Raw genomic sequence first — 18,087 nt, 5'->3', positions numbered from 1 at the left:
CTCCTCCCCATGCTTTCCTCAGCCACGTTTCCTCCCCTTGCTTGCCTCAGCCTCGTTTCCTCCCTCTATAACTTCAGTCTCGTCGTCTTTCACTTACTTTATTCTCGTCTTCTCTCCTTGGTTGCCCCAGCCTCATCTCCTCCCCATGCCACAGCCTTGTTCCCTTCCATTGATTGCCTTAGCTTCGTCTCCTTCCTCTCGTTTCCTCCCCCTTACTTACCTTATTCTCCTCTCCTCCCCTTATTTCCCTTAGCCATCTCTCCTTCCCCTCACTTGACTCCTTCAAGTGTCTTTCTTACCTTTCGCATTCACGTGTCCTTCTTCCCCCGAGTCGCCTCCGCCTTTCCTTGGTCTCGTATCTTTAATGCCGCGGTGTCGCCTGAGTAGTCCCGCCGCCTTATGTGGTGCTGTTGGTGTTGTGCGGTGTTTGCATTGTATAGTTTCGTAAGCAACACTGCGATACTTACATGCTCCCTGCTTCCTTCCTTCCTCCTTCAAGTTTGTGTTATGTTGTGCTTGAAAACATTCATGACCTCTTTCTTCATCACTCAGCTGTACTTGTGCGTTACTTGATCGACTAGATAGTGTAGCTCTTCATGGATAGCATGATAAGGGGCCAATAGGTCTGCTGCTGGGGCTTGTTCTTTTGTGTTCATGTTCGTGCTTCCAGAGAGAGAGAGAGAGAGAGAGAGAGAGAGAGAGAGAGAGAGAGAGAGAGAGAGATTGTCAGCATGTATATTCTTTTTTTCCTGTTTTGTGTTGGTTTTCACATGTAAGGTGAGGCGGGACTTTACCTGCCGCCTCACCTGTGTGCGGCGTAATCAAAACTCGTCACTACCACAGCGGCAGGTGAGAACTGTGACAGGTGAGGGGTGGTGTTAATTAGAGTTGGTGTGCTGGCCCCCCATTCATCCCAGTCCCCACTCACTCTCCCTCGATTCACCAAGACCGCCCCCCACCATTCCCCCCCTGAATTTGCGTGGGGTGGGGGTTCACGCATACATACATACATACACATATACACAAAACAGAACATGTTCACAAAAAATACATCCGCACAAGCCAGGCAGGAAGGAAACACATGGAGTAAACTTAAATAAATCAAAATGTAAATTTGCAAACTACACATTTATTAATTTTTTCACAATAATAAAAACATAAGAAATTATAAAAATGAATATATTATATTATACTTGCAGACAGCCTGTCTATCCCGGCAAGCCAGGGGGCGTCACGGTTTAGAAAAATAGTAGTAACTTTGTGACTAGAAAGACAATAATAATGACAAATTCATATATGAAAGAGGAATGGGCTGCGTAATAATAATTTGAGATGCAAGTATGGTTACAAAAACAGTTTTCCTGTTTGATGGTGTTGAGGGGAAGGCGGGAGGAGGGAAGCCCCCACCCCGCCCACCCAGCCACACTCCAAGCGAATCTAATTACAGTCTTAATTACACAATGTATATCATCTGACTATTGACAAAAAAACAGACCCAAGTCCATCAAATTTTGGCGGGTCTCTGACAAATATTTTTAGCCTTTGCCCTTCCATGAAACTATGTAATAATGTTTTGGAGCGCCCAGAGGCGGCTTGGTAACCGGAGGGGGCGGCGCCCCGGCGGCCGCTTGGCCTCGGCACCGGGGAAATCGCGGCGCCACACTCCAACCTTAAGAAATAGTTGCTTTCTCTATCGCGAAGAACAGCTGTGGTGAAGCCTGTTCGCGATCAGGCTTGCAGGAGCCAGGCTGAGCTGGTTGCCGTACCGGGACTCGCCTCTCATTCAGTGCACGTAGCCAATTGGGTATCGAACATGTCGCCCTGACGCGCTGCGGCAGGAATTTAGCGTCCAGTGAGTGGAGGTGGTGAGGAGGTGGTGGTGGTGGGGCAGCTCAGCCGGACCTGACCTGCTGCAGCCTGAGTTTGGCATTGCTTTAGTCTGGATGAGGCGTCGTGCGGCCCGGACCCTTGCGCCCACCGGCCTCGCCTCTCGCGGGTCCAGGGCTGCACGACGGCCGGGGTGAGTTTAAAAGGATCTTTGCAGACAGAACACGGGTTACACTACACCTGGTAGAAAGATTACCAAAATAGTAGCCGTCATTCACACGATCACCGAGAACTTCTGGAAACTAACACAGATATAACATTCAATATAAAATCCCCGCAGTGGCGGTTGGAGCCTACGGGGCAGGTATGCTACAATGTATCTACTGGTCTACCCTCGTCTACCGTCGATATGGGAGATGAAACATGTAACAGCAAAATAGTCAACGTTATCCTCAAAGACCCTCCAAACCATCACCACTTCTTTACACTTTCGCTCTCCCTATCTTTCTCTCTTTCTCTCGCTCTCTCACACACACTCACTGGCCGGTCATCGCATGCACACGTTCCCTGTTCACCCTCGAGCCCATCTTGTCACCTTAGTGTCGCCTCAGCGTCACCTAAGTGCCACGCGGTGCCACGTAAGTGTCACCTTGCTTATCGGGACGTGGGGAGCTGTAAGGTCCCTCGGGCTGCCCTGAGCCGCCCCCGCCCACGCCCCGGTCTGGTGAGGCAGGGCGTGGGCTACAGACCTTAGGAACCTAATCTATAGACTCGTAAAAGTGACCGCATTTTCTTCATAATTTTTCGTTTACAGTAGCGTAGTGACGTCTGATTGGGTTAAATAAGATTTTACTTTTTAGAGTCCCTTGTTAAGACTGGCACGGAAGTCTCCTGTAAGGATAACAAGATTGGGTGTATATTTGTACTGGACCGCTACTGCACTCGTCTATCACACATCTTATCACAAAATTATTTAGTTTTCGTACCTTAAGAGAAACCGTACCGGTTAGTTAATAGTTGTACGAGTAAGAAAAATATATGCCATATTTGTTAATGATAATAAAGAGTACATATTGTACAACAATGTAATCGTATCCATGCTTACAACAAGTGTGAACAATCTTTGCCACGTCTACGTTAGAGGAACCCTCGTAATGTTCTTGCAAAACATAACCTATGTACAGTGTCACAACCTTCGGCTTTGAAAAGTCAACCTTTCATTTACCTTAGTCCGCTAAGCCTTAGGCAATCCTGCATTGTTCTAGGAAACACGGGCTCTTCCTCATTATACTATGAACCAAAAGCGTCTATACCTGAGGCAGTACAAAATTATAAAAGGTGAAGGATAATGGCAGGTGGTGTCAGATCTGGTGGTGCGGGTGTGGGCGGTGGCGACCAGCAGCCAGCTGCCCCGCCCACTCGCCCACACGCCCGCCGGTCCTCCTGCTGGGACACGCTCGAGTTCAGGCGACACCTTTTGATTTTGTTCGGTGGCGGGAGCTGGGGACGTCGGGGCGGCTGCTGGAGGTGGCTGTGGCCGCCGCCCTCTAGTTAGCCACCAGCAGGTGCTGGTATTGGGAGGCAGGGTACACGCTCATCACGCCTTCGTTCAGAGCTGTCGTTTTATCGCCTGCGCCCATCGAGGCGGCACTGGGGGCAGTGCCTCCCATCATGCTGCCACTCAGCGGCTCGTACATGGGCGGGAACTTGGGTCCAGGAGCCTGTTGGGTCGTCGGCGGCAGCAGGTCAGTGAAGAAGGACGGTGACGTAAAGCCCTGATCGAACATGCCGCGGCCCCAAGGGTTGTAGGCTCCGCCCCCTGGAGCACCTCCTGGGAAGTACACTCCCTGGGGCTCTAGTGGCGGGTTGGGGCTGAGCGAACGGGGTCTGGACGGGGGGAACTGACTGCCGAACCCTGCCGTCGCCACCGCCACCGCCTGTTGCTGCTGTTGCTGCTGCTGTTGTTGCTGCACGTGCTGCTGCTGCTGGATCATCTGACGCTGCTTGATGTAATGGGAGAACTCGGTGGGCGACATGCGGTTAGCGCGCTTGGTGCTCGTCTTTAGTTTGGTAGAGCCGAACTTTGTCTGGGCGAAGGTGGCGGTGGTGAAGGTGAGAGGGGCGGAGCTTTTGTTGAGGAAGGCGTTGATAGGCGATGTCTCCCGCTGCTTGAAGGGCGGCGTGGGCGAGCTGGCCGAGTAGGGTGAGGTGGACTTTGGGCTGATCGACACGTTGCTTAGGGACGAACTCAGGTTGTCGATGGGCTTGAAGCACTGCGCCTCGGGGTTGAAGGTTTTGGTCACTTCCTTATCGAGGTTCTCTTCCTGAGTAGCGGACTCTGCGGCCTCGGAGTACAGGACCTTGATCTGTCCCTTCTCTCCGATCCTGTAGGACACTTCACCGGGGTCAACCCAGACTGCCAGGTCCTCCGGGAGGTTGTCTTTGATCTCCCGGATTTCCATACCTGCCTCTCTCGCCGCCTTCTCCAGGACGGGATCGATTGGGTCGCCGGCCTTGATGCAGCGGTAAGCTGAGCCCTTCATAGGCTTGTCTGGGTACCAGTGACCCTCGAACTTCTCCTTCAGTGCCTTTTCCAGCTCCTCGCCGAATATGTTGACTCGCCGGCGCGGCAGTTTGTTGTACATGTACGAGATGACAAAGTTGAGCGCCACCTGGATTTCGAGATGCATGGCTGAGTCGTGGGTGAGTCGGAGAGCAGGACGACGGAGGGGTCACCGGCGCGTGGCGAGTGTCTCCGGGGCGGCCGTGCGACGCGAGCCGAGACGCAGGGTTGCCGGCGCTTCTTGTGTCTTTAGAAGCCGCTCCTGCTTCTGCTGCTGCTGCTGCTGTCTGTCACACGTCCTGTGAAAGAACAAGGCCTGTCAGACTCCCTCTCCTTCATAGTGCCTTCAACACACACACACACACACACACACACACATACACACGCACATGCTAGCTAGCGTAAAAAACTACTCCAGAGAACGAAATATGAACCTTTACCATCCTGATCCTCTCACCTTCCCCCCACCTCTCTTCCCTTTCTTGTCTGATCCTACGCACTCTCCTTTTCCCACCTCTTCCAGTCTCTTGTACGTACCCTGAGCTTTTCTCTTTCTCCTCCCTCTCCTCTCCCCTACCTATCCTCTCCTCTGCTCTCCTCTCTGAATGGCGCCCACGACGAAAAATACCTTCAAGGTCATGTGCCTCGCGACCCTCCACGCCCGATCAATGGAAATGGCGAAAATCTTAAACTTGGTCCACAGCTTTCAACACGCGGTAAAAGTTAACCTTAGTGATGTTTGTTTTGCTCCACCTTGCTCCCTCCTTTAGTCCCCGTCCCCTCATCCCGTCAGGGTGGAGAGAGGAAAGGAAGGGAGGAGGAGTGGGGTGCAGGAGTAAGGGTTGAGAACTGCGTTGTGTATCAAGAGAATGAAGTTTTAGGGAAGGAAGTCGTATTTGTGTGTGTATGTGGCTGCTTCGTTTTCTTTTCCTGGTTATTAGAGGGAGTGTTGATAAAAGGTGTGTGTGTGTGTGTGTGTGTGTGTGTGTGTGTGTGTGTGTGTGTGAAGCATTTATCTCTTCCCTTGTTTGTGTGGGGTTTTTTTTATAAGGTTAGTTTTCTTTTACTTTTTAGGAAGAATTTATGAAAATGAATATTCCTGAAGAAAGTGTTTGGCAGCTTTCCCTAGTCAAGCTTTCACTGATTATTTTGATCTGAACACGAAAAATAATTACAAGATGCGGGGTAGAAAATTATAAGTAGCTGGTCAGCATAGATTTATTAAACTACTGTGCTCAAAAAGGTAATACTCTCTAATATTTCTTAGTTTATTGATATAAAACGTATCTTTATATACTCTTTCGACAACTGCCTAGCCTTCACATTATTTGGAGACCTTTAAAGAGCAACACAATTGAAACAAGATAATACTCTCTAATATTTCTTAGTTTAATTATGTAAAACGTATCCTTATATACTCTTTAAACAACTGCCGAGGCTTCACATTTTTGGAGACGTGTAGAGAGCAACACAATTGACCTTTCAAGTAAACGTTAAATATTTGTCAAGATTTATAGAGGCAGTGACTGTAGTTTGTTTTCAAAGTTCTCTCATGAAAATGTTATGAGGACAGGATGGAGAGGGCGAGGGAAGAGAAACGTTTGGGAGACGAATGTGTTTAGCCTTTCATTTTATCTCTATTGTGTTGAAAGTGACAAGTCTCTCTCTCTCTCTCTCTCTCTCTCTCTCTCTTGTCCTAATATTCATTCATTCTTCTTTCATCACGTACTTGTGTATACAATTGTTTAGCTGAATAATGTAAAATACGAAACTTTAAATGGTAACGAGACCGCGTGTGGTGCATGAGAGAGAGAGAGAGAGAGAGAGCAGGCAAGCATGTTTAACCTTGAGTTCGAAGCTTAGTTCTCCTCCTCCTCCTCCTCTTCCTCCTCCTCCTCCTCCTCCTCCTCCTCCTCCTCCTCCTCCTCCTCCTCTTCCACCCTCAGCACCGGTTCATTCTCGAAACAACGCCACATCGCCATAACCACAGCCACTGCAGTAGCAGAGAGAGAGAGAGAGAGAGAGAGAGAGAGAGAGAGAGAGAGAAACCTTTAACATTATGCATTTGTTGTTGTAATGAAAGGTCAGTTTTAAAACATTGGACCTGCTTTTTTTTTTATTGGCATATTTAATTTATTGTATTATTTTACACTTTACGCAATTTTATGATTCTATTTCTTTTATACGTATTCGTTATTATATATACTGTACTTTCGTTAATGTGTGTGTGTGTGTGTGTGTGTGTGTGTGTGTGTGTGTGTGTGTGTATGTGTGAGTGACGCGATGACGTGATAGTATTTTAGTACAGGCACGTGGTTGGTTGGTGCGGAGTGTGGTGGGGTGAAGGAGGAGTCGGGTGGAGTGGGATGGAGCAGGCAGTGGGTGGGTGGCGGCGTCATTATCATGGTGATGGCGGTGGTGGTGTGGTGCAGTGTGGCGATGTGGTGCAGTGTGGTGTGGCAAAGCGTGGTAGTGTGGCACGGCACGAATTTACTTAACATATTATCTACTTCACTGGCCCAGCTGAATGAGAGAGAGAGAGAGAGAGAGAGAGAGAGAGAGAGAGAGAGAAATTTCATACGAGTATATTCAAGCATTTCTACCATCAATATTTATCACTTCATTCCTCCCACTCTGTCTCCCCCCACCTCTCCCTCTCTCTCCCTCTCCCTCGCTATCTTGGTCTCCCTCCCCAACTCTCCCTCCGCCAGCTCCTCTTCTCTCTGCTTCTGTTGGCTACTCTTCTGGAAGCTTCGAGAGAGAGAGAGAGAGAGAGAGAGAGAGAGAGAGAGAGAGATGCTGCACCATTTGATTACCACCCTACAGTTTTTTCCTATTTATTTCCACTTAAACGTTTTGTAGGAGGAATTTTATCTAGCGTTGTGAATCACTACCTCTTATTCACTTTTTATTTTTGTATTTTTTTCCTATTGTCTATTTCCCTTTGTTTTTTCACTAAGTTTCTTTCTTTATCTTATTCGTTCTTAACTGTGTGTATACTTTTCTCAGATTTGCCCTTATTCGTCTCGTACGTTTTCCTTCATTCTGTTCCTCCTTTACTCTGTCTTCTCTCCTCCTCCTCCTCTTCCTCCTGCTTCGTCCTTCCCTCTTTAATATCCATCTTTGCTTCTCCCCCTCCCTTCTCCCTTCTTTCTTTTCCTCTCCCCTCAGTGTGTGCGCGACCATACGTCCTGTGCACCCAGCCGTGTACACCTCAGAGTTGTGTGCACCTCCCTCCCTCCCGTGTACATAAAGAATAGCATGTACGCTTAAATGGGATGTGCACGTCAAGGTTGTGTGTGTGTGTGTGTGTGTGTGTGTGTGTGTAACTGTTTTAATGTGTACTTAATTGTCATGTGTACTTTTCGTGTGTACCTGAAGGCTGTGTTGTGTGCACACAGATGCCTAAACAAATACGTGTGTGTGTGTGTGTGTGTGTGTGTGTGTGTGTGTGTGTGTGTGTGTGTGTGTGTGTGTGTGTGCGTGTGTGTGTACGTTACTAGGGTGTAATTTTTTTTTTATAATGGTTGGTGAATACTTATATAAAATTTGTATTTAAAATTATAAATACTCTCTCTCTCTCTCTCTCTCTCTCTCTCTCTCTCTCTCTCTCTCTCTCTCTCTCTCTCTCTCCTGAGTGGGACTACCAGTGCCTTTCAACATTGCAGGGTTACCAAATAAAGAAGTCTTTTCCTGTATAACATTTAGGACTTTCCACCTTGCTTCCCACTATGGTATGATGTTGCGTTGGCCCGTAAGGCTCACAATTAATTGGGCTTCTTGACTCTGGGTTTGTACGCTCCCTAAGGCACGCAGTGGGATGAGGAAGAGTAGGAGGAGGAGGATGAGAAGGAGGAGAATGAGGAGGAGGAGGAGGGGGAAGGAGGAGGACGGGGAGAAGGGGAGGAGAAAGAGGAAAGGAGAGGGAAGACAAGAGAGAGAAAATAAAAGAGTACAAGATGATGTAGTGAATTTATTTTACTACTACTACTACTACTACTACTACTACTACTACTACTACTACTACTACTACTACTATTACTACTATTTGTACTGCCAAAATGTCAAGTTGCGTCTTAATGTTCTCCTGCCGAGTCCCAAACTGCACGTCACGAGTGTTGTGTGACGTCACTTGTGTTGTGTAATCATGATCAGGCTGCCTCGCTTTCGTAACGCCGACTCACACACACACACACACACACACACACACACACTCACGAGGGGACTCATTCATCTTGCCTAACATTTTGCCATTATTCCCCTGCCTCTCTCTCTCTCTCTCTCTCTCTCTCTCTCTCTTATCGGTGTGTTGCATAAAACTGTTTACACATGTACGTATCAGATGACGAGGGTTTGTGTACGTTTCTATGGACAGATAAACGTGTACGTGCATAATAATGGGAGGAATGTGTGTGTGTGTGTGTGTGTGTGTGTGTGTGTGTGTGTGTGTGTACGTATATATGGCTAGAGTGGCAAACCGTGAATTCTGATTGGTTGGGTGGCTCTCGTGTGACGCCGCCCCCAATTGGCTGCCTACCGAACGTGGGGGAGGAAAGTGTGGTGAACAGGGGAGGGGGAAAGAAACGGAGGGGAAAAGGGGGTGGGGGGCAGGTAACGGAGAACGCAGAGGTGGTGAGGAAGGTAAATAGGGAGGTATGTGAAAGAAGTGTAGGGGAGGTGTGAGGGAAGGAATAAGGGTAGGAAGGGTAGGTAATGGTCGAAGGGGGGTCTTCGCTTTATTAATAATTGTCCTTAGCTTGCCAGGAAGTTTCCCTTAAGAATATGTATAGTTGTTGTGAAGGTCATGGCAGTAATCCAAGAGAGAGAGAGAGAGAGAGAGAGAGAGAGAGAGAGAGAGAGAGAGAGAGAGAGAGAGAGAGAATATATGTAAACCTCCTCCACTCTTCCCTTCCCTCCTTCTTTTTTCTCCTTCCTCCTCACTTCCCTTTGCTGTCAGTTTGGAAAGGTTTGCGGTGCGAGAAAAGAGGAAGGAATGAAGGGAAACTGAAGGGAAAAGGAAGGGGAGAGAGAGAGAGAGAGAGAGAGAGAGAGAGAGAGAGAGAGAGAGAGAGAGAGACGAGGAGGGGAGAGAGGAAAATATTCATTCCGTTCATTCAAGTGAAAATTTTTCTTATGAAAGGGAAATTAACAAATTTTTGAAAAGTGGAGGTGAAGTTATTTTCCTCCTTCTCCTCCTCCTCCTCTTCTTCCTCCTCCTCCTCCTCCTCCTCCTCCTCTTCCTCCTCCTCCTCCTCCTCATTCTTCCTTGTCACACTTTCTTCCACATCTTTGCTTTAACCACCCCCATCGTCCATTTTTCTCTACAGTTTTAACAATTTCATCTCCTTCTCCTGCTCCTTCTCTCCCTCTTCCTCCTCTCCCTTTCCTTTCACACTACAACCTACTTCAAACTTTTTCTACCCTTTTCCATTTCTCGCTACTTTCTTTTGACTCTTTGTTTTCTCTTATCTGTGTCTGAACTTGCGTGCATTCAACACTCTCCCTGCTGCTGCTCCTCCTCCTCCTCCTCCTCCTCCTCTTTCTCCTTCTCTTCTTCTTCTTCTTCTTCTTCTTCTTCTTCTTCTTCTTCTTCTTTCTCCTCTTCCTCCTTCTCTTTCTCTTCTTCTTCTTCCTCCTACTCCTCCTCCTCCTCTTTCTCCTCCTCCTCCTCCTCCTCCTCCTCCTCCTCCTCCTCCTCCTCCTCCTCCTCCTCCTCCTTCTCCTCCTCCTCCTCTTCCCCTCCTGAATCGTAACTCGGCGGAGAGGTTGACGCTCCTGAACCAGCAGATTATAACCGAATCAATAAAGAGAGAGAGAGAGAGAGAGAGAGAGAGAGAGAGAGAGAGAGAGAGAGAGAGAGAGAGAGAGAGAGAGAGAGAGAGGTTAATGAAAATTGCAGATGTCAACGAATAAATAAACAGGAATGGGGAAGTGCAATATCAGGTTAACGGATGTGAATACACGAATATTTTGGAACATGCTTTAAGATTGCTTGTAGTAGTACTGGTGGTGGTGGTGGTGGTGGTGGTGGTGGTGGTAGCAGTAGTAGTAATAGTAGTAGTAGTAGAAGCAGTAGTAGCAGTAGTAGTAGTAGTAGTAGTAGTAGTAGTAGTAATAGCAGTTGTAGCAGTAGTAGTAGTAGTAGTAGTAGTAGTAGTAGTAGTAGTAGCAGTAGTAGTAGTAGCAGTAGTAGTAGTAGTAGTTATTGTTGTTGCTGTTATTGTAGTAGCTATATTTGTCATTATGATAGTGGTGGTGAGGGGTGGTGGTGGTGATGGTGGTAGTATAGTAGCAGAAGTAGTAGTAGTAGTAGTAGCTGTAGTGGTTGTAAATACAGCAATAGTGGTAGAAATACATGAACAGCAAAAGAAAAAAAAAACAAGAGCGACATCACACCGAAACCAACATGAACCACAACAGAAAAAACACAACACGAAAGATAAGAACCCACCAGTAATACCAACAGAAACAACACCGAAAACCAACAACACTAACAGCACGACAGAACACCACCACCAACACCAGCAAAAGGAAGGAGAAGAAGAGGAAGAGAAGTTAAGTCACAGTAGTAGCAGGAGAAGGAGCGACAGTAAATGGACCAGCCAAAATCACGCTGAGTCGATAGCAGGGAAGGGAAAGGAACTAGGTCAGTGGGGGAAGCGGGAAGGTAGTGAGGTAGGTAGGTAGAGCGAGCTGTGTGCGGGAGTGGGGTGGACATAGGGAGTGCAGGCAGGATGGGACGGGGCGGAACCAGGAGGGGCCAAGTTGAGGTCCACACGGGGGGGAGGGACTGGTGGGCGGGTTAGTGGGCGCGCAGCTGGCGGGCGTCGGATTAGTACGCGTCGTAGGGGAAGGTGAGAGAGAGAGAGAGAGAGAGAGAGAGAGAGAGAGAGAGAGAGAGAGAGATGAAGGTGATAGAAGGTGCAAGACGTGTTAAGTAACCGCATTTAAGATTTTAAGTCTGATACAATAGTGTTATCTCTCTCTCTCTCTCTCTCTCTCTCTCTCTCTCTCTCTCTCTCTCTCGTGCCCGAATGAAAGTGAGTGAACGAGTATTGATTTGTTCTTTTTAGTTATGGCAAAAGAACGTTTGAGAGAGAGAGAGAGAGAGAGAGAGAGAGAGAGAGAGAGAGAGAGAGAGAGAGAGAGAGAGTATTAAAGATGAGTAAAAGGGAATACACGAGTGAGGAGTGTGTGACTAGCGTTGAGGGAAAGAAGAGTGTCAGAAGGAGGAATGATGAGAGAAAAAAATGCACAAAGAGCAAAAATAAATACACTGTAAGAAAAATAAAAAGCGAGTCGGGAAAATGTAACAGTTAAAGAAGAAGTGGAAAGAGTGTTAGAAATAAAAGGGGGAGTGGGTGTGGGAGAGGGGAAAGTGAGGGCGAAGGGGGGCATGGGATGTACATCTTGATTAGAGGAAGATCAAAGAGAAATGTCTGCTCTCTCTCTCTCTCTCTCTCTCTCTCTCTCTCTCTCTCTCTCTCGTGTGAACTTGCTAGTTTCCTCTCTGTATTATTCAATTTGCACATGTCAAAAGGAAAAATAAGTGAAAAAATATAAAGTAAAATTTTCCATAATTATATATTTTTTTGTGTGAAAGTTTCTGAAAGTTAGATTTGTAATGGTTCTTGTTGGAAACGCTTTTTTTTTTTCTTTAGGAGTTAATTTCTTTTGTGTGTATTTTCCAATATCATCCTCCCCCCTCTTTCTCCCTCCTTTCTACTTCTCTCTCTCTCTCTCTCTCTCTCTCTCTCTCTCTCTCTCTCTCTCTCTCTCTCTCTCTCTCTCTCTCTCTCTCTCTCTCTCTCTCTCTCTCTCTCTCTCTCTCTCCTCCTTGACCGTCACTAAGGTGATGGGGATCGGAGAGAGAGAGAGAGAGAGAGAGAGAGAGAGAGAGAGAGAGAGAGAGAGAGAGAGAGAGAGAGAGCTGAATCTACTGCACACTTCTTGTCACTTTCAATCACCTTACTAGGCCACAAACGAGTATTTTCGTAAATTTCTACCTCATTCTTTCAGATTTGCGTCACTTTAATCTGAGCAAGTGAGTGAGTGTTGTGACGTAAAGCAAACTCACTGTGAGATCATTTAATTCAAACATAAAATTATCTCGATATTTAAAATCATGTTATTGTTTTATTTTTTTCAGTTGTCGCTAGTGAAAACACCACCATAACCACCACTGCCTCGCCATTATCATCTGGACTCTCTCTCTCTCTCTCTCTCTCTCTCTCTCTCTCTCTCTCTCTCTCTCTCTCTCTCTCTCACGAACAATAGCAACATCAATTAGCTTCCTTCCTCTCCTTCCTATACCCCTCCTCTCCCTTGTCCCTCTCCCTCCCATACCTATCCCCTTTTGAATTTTTTGACACTGTCCTTCCCCACTACACGGCATCTTAGCACCTTTCTTCCCTATGCATCCATCCCCTTTAAGCCCTTCTTACCCTCCTCACCGTCGCCTCTCACCAAGCCAAACACAAAACGAACGAACGCTTTACCTCCACGCTTTATAACTCTCTCTTTCTCTCTCTCTCTCTCTCTCTCTCTCTCTCTCTCTCTCTCTCTCTCTCTCTCTCTCTCTCTCTCGTCATTGACTCCTCTCAACACATTTTTATTTCTTTCATTCTAGAACACTTTTAGATGTATCTGTAGATTGCTGTCTTCCTTTTCACTCCTCCTCCTCCTCCTCCTCCTCCTCTTCTTCGACATCCCCCTTCGTATTGACTGTCTAGTTTGAAGAAAGGGAAGGCAAGAGAGAGAGGAAGAAGGTAGGGGGTTAGGGTAGGGGGCCGTAAACCTCGTGAGGGCTAAGAAAGGACGAGAGAAGGGCGAGGAGGGCGGGCGGGAGGAGGGAGGGGACATGAGGGGAACGGGGAGAGAGAGTAAGAGAGTGAAAGTGAAGTTATTTGCCTTGTTCTTTCTTCTTTATATAGAAAGGAATCATGAACTTAAGAACGAGGAGGGGAAGGAGGAGGAGGAGGAGGAGGAGGAGGAGGAGAAGAAGAGGAGAAAGAGGAGGAGGAAAAAGAGGAAAGAGGGAGAAAATGTAAGTTGTATACAAGACAGTTGTTGGAAAAAAGAAGAAGGATAGGAAGAAATGGAGATAAAAGAACAGGGAAAGGGATAACAAGAACAAAGAACAGTAAAAAAGACGAAAACTATATAAAAATAACAACACTGAGAATCATAACTCGTAACAGAACGGCGCTTGGGGAAGGACAGTGTTGAAGAGGAAAGAAGGGGAGGTGGGGGCGGGACTTAGCACTATAGCGGTAGGGGGAGGATTAAGGAGTACGTGGAGGCTGCGAGAATGGAGTGAGGGGAGAGGTGGAGACGTGATGGGGTGAAATGCACGAGCAATGGCGAATGAACGGTATCGCAGGCGAGGATGAAGGCGCTTCCGTGTTAGTGTGTGGACGGTGTAGCTTTAAGGGCAGGAGCAGCAGGAGGAGGAGGAGGAGGAGGTGGCGAGGAGGAGAAGGAGGAAGAGGAGGATGAGGAGTAGGAGAGGGGATGGCGAGGAGAGGCGGGTATGCAGGGAGGCAGGAGGGCAAGCAGACGTGAGAGGAAAGGCAAGCAAACGCGAGAGAGAGAGAGAGAGAGAGAGAGAGAGAGAGAGAGAGAGAGAGAGAGAGAGAGAGAGAGAGAGAGAGAGAGAGAGAGAGAGAGAGAGTTGGTATTGATAATTGTGTGGGCGGGCTTTATTTCATCCCATTTGTTGTAGTAAGAGTAACGTGAGAGAGAGAGAGAGAGAGAGAGAGAGAGAGAGAGAGAGAGAGAGAGAGAGAGAGAGAGAGAGAGAGAGAGAGAGAGAGAGAGAGAGAGAGAGAGAGAGAGAGAGAGAGAGAGAGAGAGAGAGAGAGAGAGAGAGAGAGAGAGGTGAAGGAAGGATGGACAGTCAACAGGTTAAGGGAGGAGGGACGGAGAGGGAAAAATAATGCTTGAGGAGGGAGTGATAAGGGGAAAGAAAGAAAGACCGAGAAGAGACAGAGCAGGAGAGGGAAGGGAGAGAGTGTGTGAGGGACAGTGACGGTATGCACAGAGCCGCTCAATATATCATGACGAAGCGTGTGTGACGGAGCCTGATGAACTGTTTCTTAGCACGAGGGTGTGGCGGGGAAGGAGGGACGGGTCTGGGGGCGGCACGAGGGCCCACAGCACAGCGCAATACATACCCTGCCGGCGCCTCCTCACCCTGAATGCACACTGGGTCACAGGGAGGGGGGTGGAGGGAGTCCGGCGCCGCGGGTGGTGGCGGTGTGGTGGTGGTGGTGGTGGTGCTGGTGGTGGTGGTTCTGGCGCTGCTGCAGACGGCCATGGGCCTTCAGCGGCTATTGATTCCGTAAGAGTTCCGCTTCATGACTGTGCTTGCCTGCCTGCCTGCCTGCCTGCCTGCTAGCTGCCAGCCGGCCGGTGTGCCTTGCCGCCTGCCCGTCTGTCTGGCCGCGTGTCTGCTGCCTGTCTTCTCTTGACTGTCACTCCGTCTGTCTGCCAGGGCACTCGTCAGCCTGCCGCCTTATTCTTCCTGTCGTTGTGTGTGGTTGTGTCGTCGTTGCGCCTCGTCTTGCAGGTGTCCTTGATTACGCTAATTCAATTTTATGGCAACGACTCCGGATTGGGTGGCGGCTTCGTCAGCCGTCCACCCGCACTCCACACCAGCGCCACACTGCCACACTACTAACCCTCTGGCGGCGGAGGCGGTGGCGGCGGCGGCGGCGGCGGCGGCGGCGGCGGTGGTGGCGGCGGTGGCCGTGGCAGGAGTGAGAGTGCAGCACCCCGGCGGCCACCGCTTCTGCGAGTCTCCTCCACCACCACTAGCACCACAACACGGCCGCCTCCACCACACCACCACCACCTCCACCCACACGGCCCTCCGCGCACGCTCCACCACCCAGGTCGATTCTGGCAGCGGCAGCGGCACCAGCAACCACGTTTCAGCTGCTTTGTGTTACTTGTCTTGCTTCCATGCACAGGCGGGGCTCCTGCGTGCTTGCGGCAGGCGCGGGTACGTATGCTGAGAGGCCGCTTGTGGTCCAGCGCTTGGAAAACCCCCCACTCCTGGCCGCCACCGGGTGCCCTCCACTCCCCGTGATCCACTATTGATTCAGTCAGATATAGCACAGTGCCATGACCCTCGACCCTCAGGGCATCGCTGCCTGACCACTGCCAACACCGCCACCACCACCACCACCATCACGGCAGCAACCCTCAGTTCTGCGCACGTACAATATCACACCTCAACAACAACTTGGGATTTAAAGAGCGTAGGAAATCGATGGCAGGGAGGCTCTCGTGGAGGCAGGACGGGAGGGACGGAGGGGCAAGGAGGGAGATTATGTCACTCCCACTATGGCTCGGCTCGCCCTCCGCCCACCCTACCACCCTCCCACCCTCCCACCATCCCTCCCTCCGTCTCTCCTTCCAACCTTCACCCCTCCTCCACCTCCTCATGCCTCGGCCCAAAACTAGACTATCCCTCACCTCACCCGTATGTGGGAGGAGGAGGGGGAGGAGGAGAAGGAGGAGGAGGAAGAGGAGGAGAAGGAGGAGAGACATTAGAGTGGAGGCGGTTGGTATTGTCCTGAGTTCTTTCACATGATAAACAATCCGGTTATTCTATGTTGTGTCACGTGGCGTAACACACACACACACACACACACACACAACACTGGCGATGACGAATTCCACCGCTCTATTATTATCATTATATTGTGTCTGCTGTACACATCGCAGCATTCCACAGCATCACACAGCACACAACCCACACTCCTCCCCTGCTGCGGTGTTAAAAACGAGCCTGAATATACGTGCTATGATTTCAACACACCGGATTTTTCACACGATGTAGAGCACGTGTCCTTTCGCATTTTTCTCTTTTACCTCTCTCATACACTTTCGTTCATTACCAACCACATGTGCTAACCTTACTTTGTTTCATCACGTAATGTATGGAGTGGAATTACTGCACTCTCCCCTACTTACTCCACCTGCCAGCCTCCACGCCCCCAAAAAGCCCCGCAACTGCTCTCTAAGGTCGCAGAGGTCTCGGGTGCCTTCGTGAGGGTCACCGCAACTGGCACACCGCGGCACAAAAGGCCAGGCCACGCTTCACCTCTTTAGGAGTTTACGCAAGCAGCCTCCGGTGAAAAGATGCTGATGAAATGCAAACTTGGAGGAACGACGAACAGGAGGAGGAGGAGGAGGAGGAGGAGGAGGAGGAGGAGGAGGAGGAGGAGGAGAAGGAGGAGGAGGTTCAAGAGAGGAGGCGTGCTTCAAGGCAGGAGGGGGATGGTAGTCAATGATAATGAGACGCCACTGTACCTGACATGCTTCCTCCTCCTCCTACTCCTCCTCCTCCTTCTCCTCTTCCTCCTCAGTCTACAGGTGAAGTGCAGTCTCCTAAACATTCATCCACACAGTCGCATGGCGTCACCTGCCCTTCTTCCCTCCTCATTCATCCACTCTCCTCTCTCCCCTTCCTTTACCTGCCTTACTCATTAACCTACCTCTAGCGTTGCCTCACTCTGAACCAACACACCGCTGCTGACGTATCCACCACGTGACGCCCGCTTCATTGTCACACATCCACATTGTTCTATCGCCCGTCTCTGCTTGGTAACACCTGTCTACCTTTTGTGCCACTTGATATTCGCTCCCACCTCTACTATACGGACACTTTTCCACCTGATACCACGTTATCTGACGCCATACTTCCACTTGACGCCACCGCCTACATCACACCATTTAATATTCTTTTCCACTTGTGTTTCCAGAGATTTCCCACATGATATTCCACCATTTGACGCCTAACCATCTAATACTGTACACCTAACACTATACAACCACCTACATCACCGCCTGATATGTCCATGTGTCTCCCAGCTCCATACCTTGCCATCCTGCCATCTGATAATCTCCATACAGGACACAGCGCCGTAATCTCCATACATGACACGGTGACTTAAGCTCCCCGTCAACTTAGGTTTCTCCCTCCCTCTCATTTTCTCCCCCTCCTTCACTCCCTTGCCTGTATATGGTGAAGATTAGGAAAAGAAAGAAAGAAAGAAGCCCGTGATGTGCCTTGAGTCAGCAGACTACCACCACCATTGCCACCACCACCACCACCACCATCACCACCATCACCACCACTACTACCACCGCCGCTTCCTATACCTGAAGGAGATACAGCCGTGGTCAGCAGAAAGGAGGAGATTTGAAGGAAAGATAAGTATAAAAGGGAAAGAAAAACTTGAAGAAGACGAGTATGAGTAGGGAAAAGAATGCGTGTACGGAATAATAGGCGAAGAAAAAATGACGTATATATACAAATTGGGGCATCAAAGAGGGAAGACTAAAAAAAAAAACGTTGATTTTACGAATTAGTGTAAGAATCTGATTATGAAGTTAGAAAGGAGAAAGGAAGGAAGACATAAGATGCGGCACAGACACCATGTTGGGAAAAAGTAAAAAAGAAAGTTAGATGCTTGAAGGAAAACTTACGATACACACACACACACACACACACACACACACACACACACACACACACACACACACACACACAGAGAGAGAGAGAGAGAGAGAGAGAGAGAGAGAGAGAGAGAGAGAGAGAGAGAGAGAGAGAGAGAGAGAGAGAATGCCAGAAACTGAACAGGTGAATAATTGATCTGTTTAAGAATAGAACGAAATAAAAGAAG

The 18,087-nt window shown here is 48.9% G+C and overlaps 1 protein-coding gene across 4 annotated transcripts in view; it reads right to left on the bottom strand.

Annotated features, from left to right (window-relative positions):
- Positions 1-1,109: 1,109 nt before the first annotated feature.
- Positions 1,110-18,087, bottom strand: part of LOC123498912 (protein Tob1-like) — a 71,219-nt gene continuing 54,241 nt past the window's right edge. For 3 of the 4 annotated variants that reach the window (XM_045246455.1, XM_045246452.1, XM_045246456.1), the window contains one exon: positions 1,110-4,689. In XM_045246455.1, the coding sequence (XP_045102390.1) occupies positions 3,375-4,517 (1,143 nt within the window). In that variant the 5' untranslated portion in view covers positions 4,518-4,689 and the 3' untranslated portion in view covers positions 1,110-3,374. Of the gene's footprint in view, positions 4,690-14,565; positions 15,061-18,087 lie in introns of those variants that run through there. The other variant, XM_045246453.1, reaches the window with a different exon arrangement.

The sequence above is a fragment of the Portunus trituberculatus genome, chromosome 48 (genome assembly GCF_017591435.1).
Source record: "Portunus trituberculatus isolate SZX2019 chromosome 48, ASM1759143v1, whole genome shotgun sequence".
In the NCBI taxonomy this organism is placed as follows: domain Eukaryota; kingdom Metazoa; phylum Arthropoda; class Malacostraca; order Decapoda; family Portunidae; genus Portunus; species Portunus trituberculatus.
The sequence above is the reverse complement of the archived record's forward strand: the minus strand, read 5'-3'. Positions and strand labels throughout refer to the sequence as shown.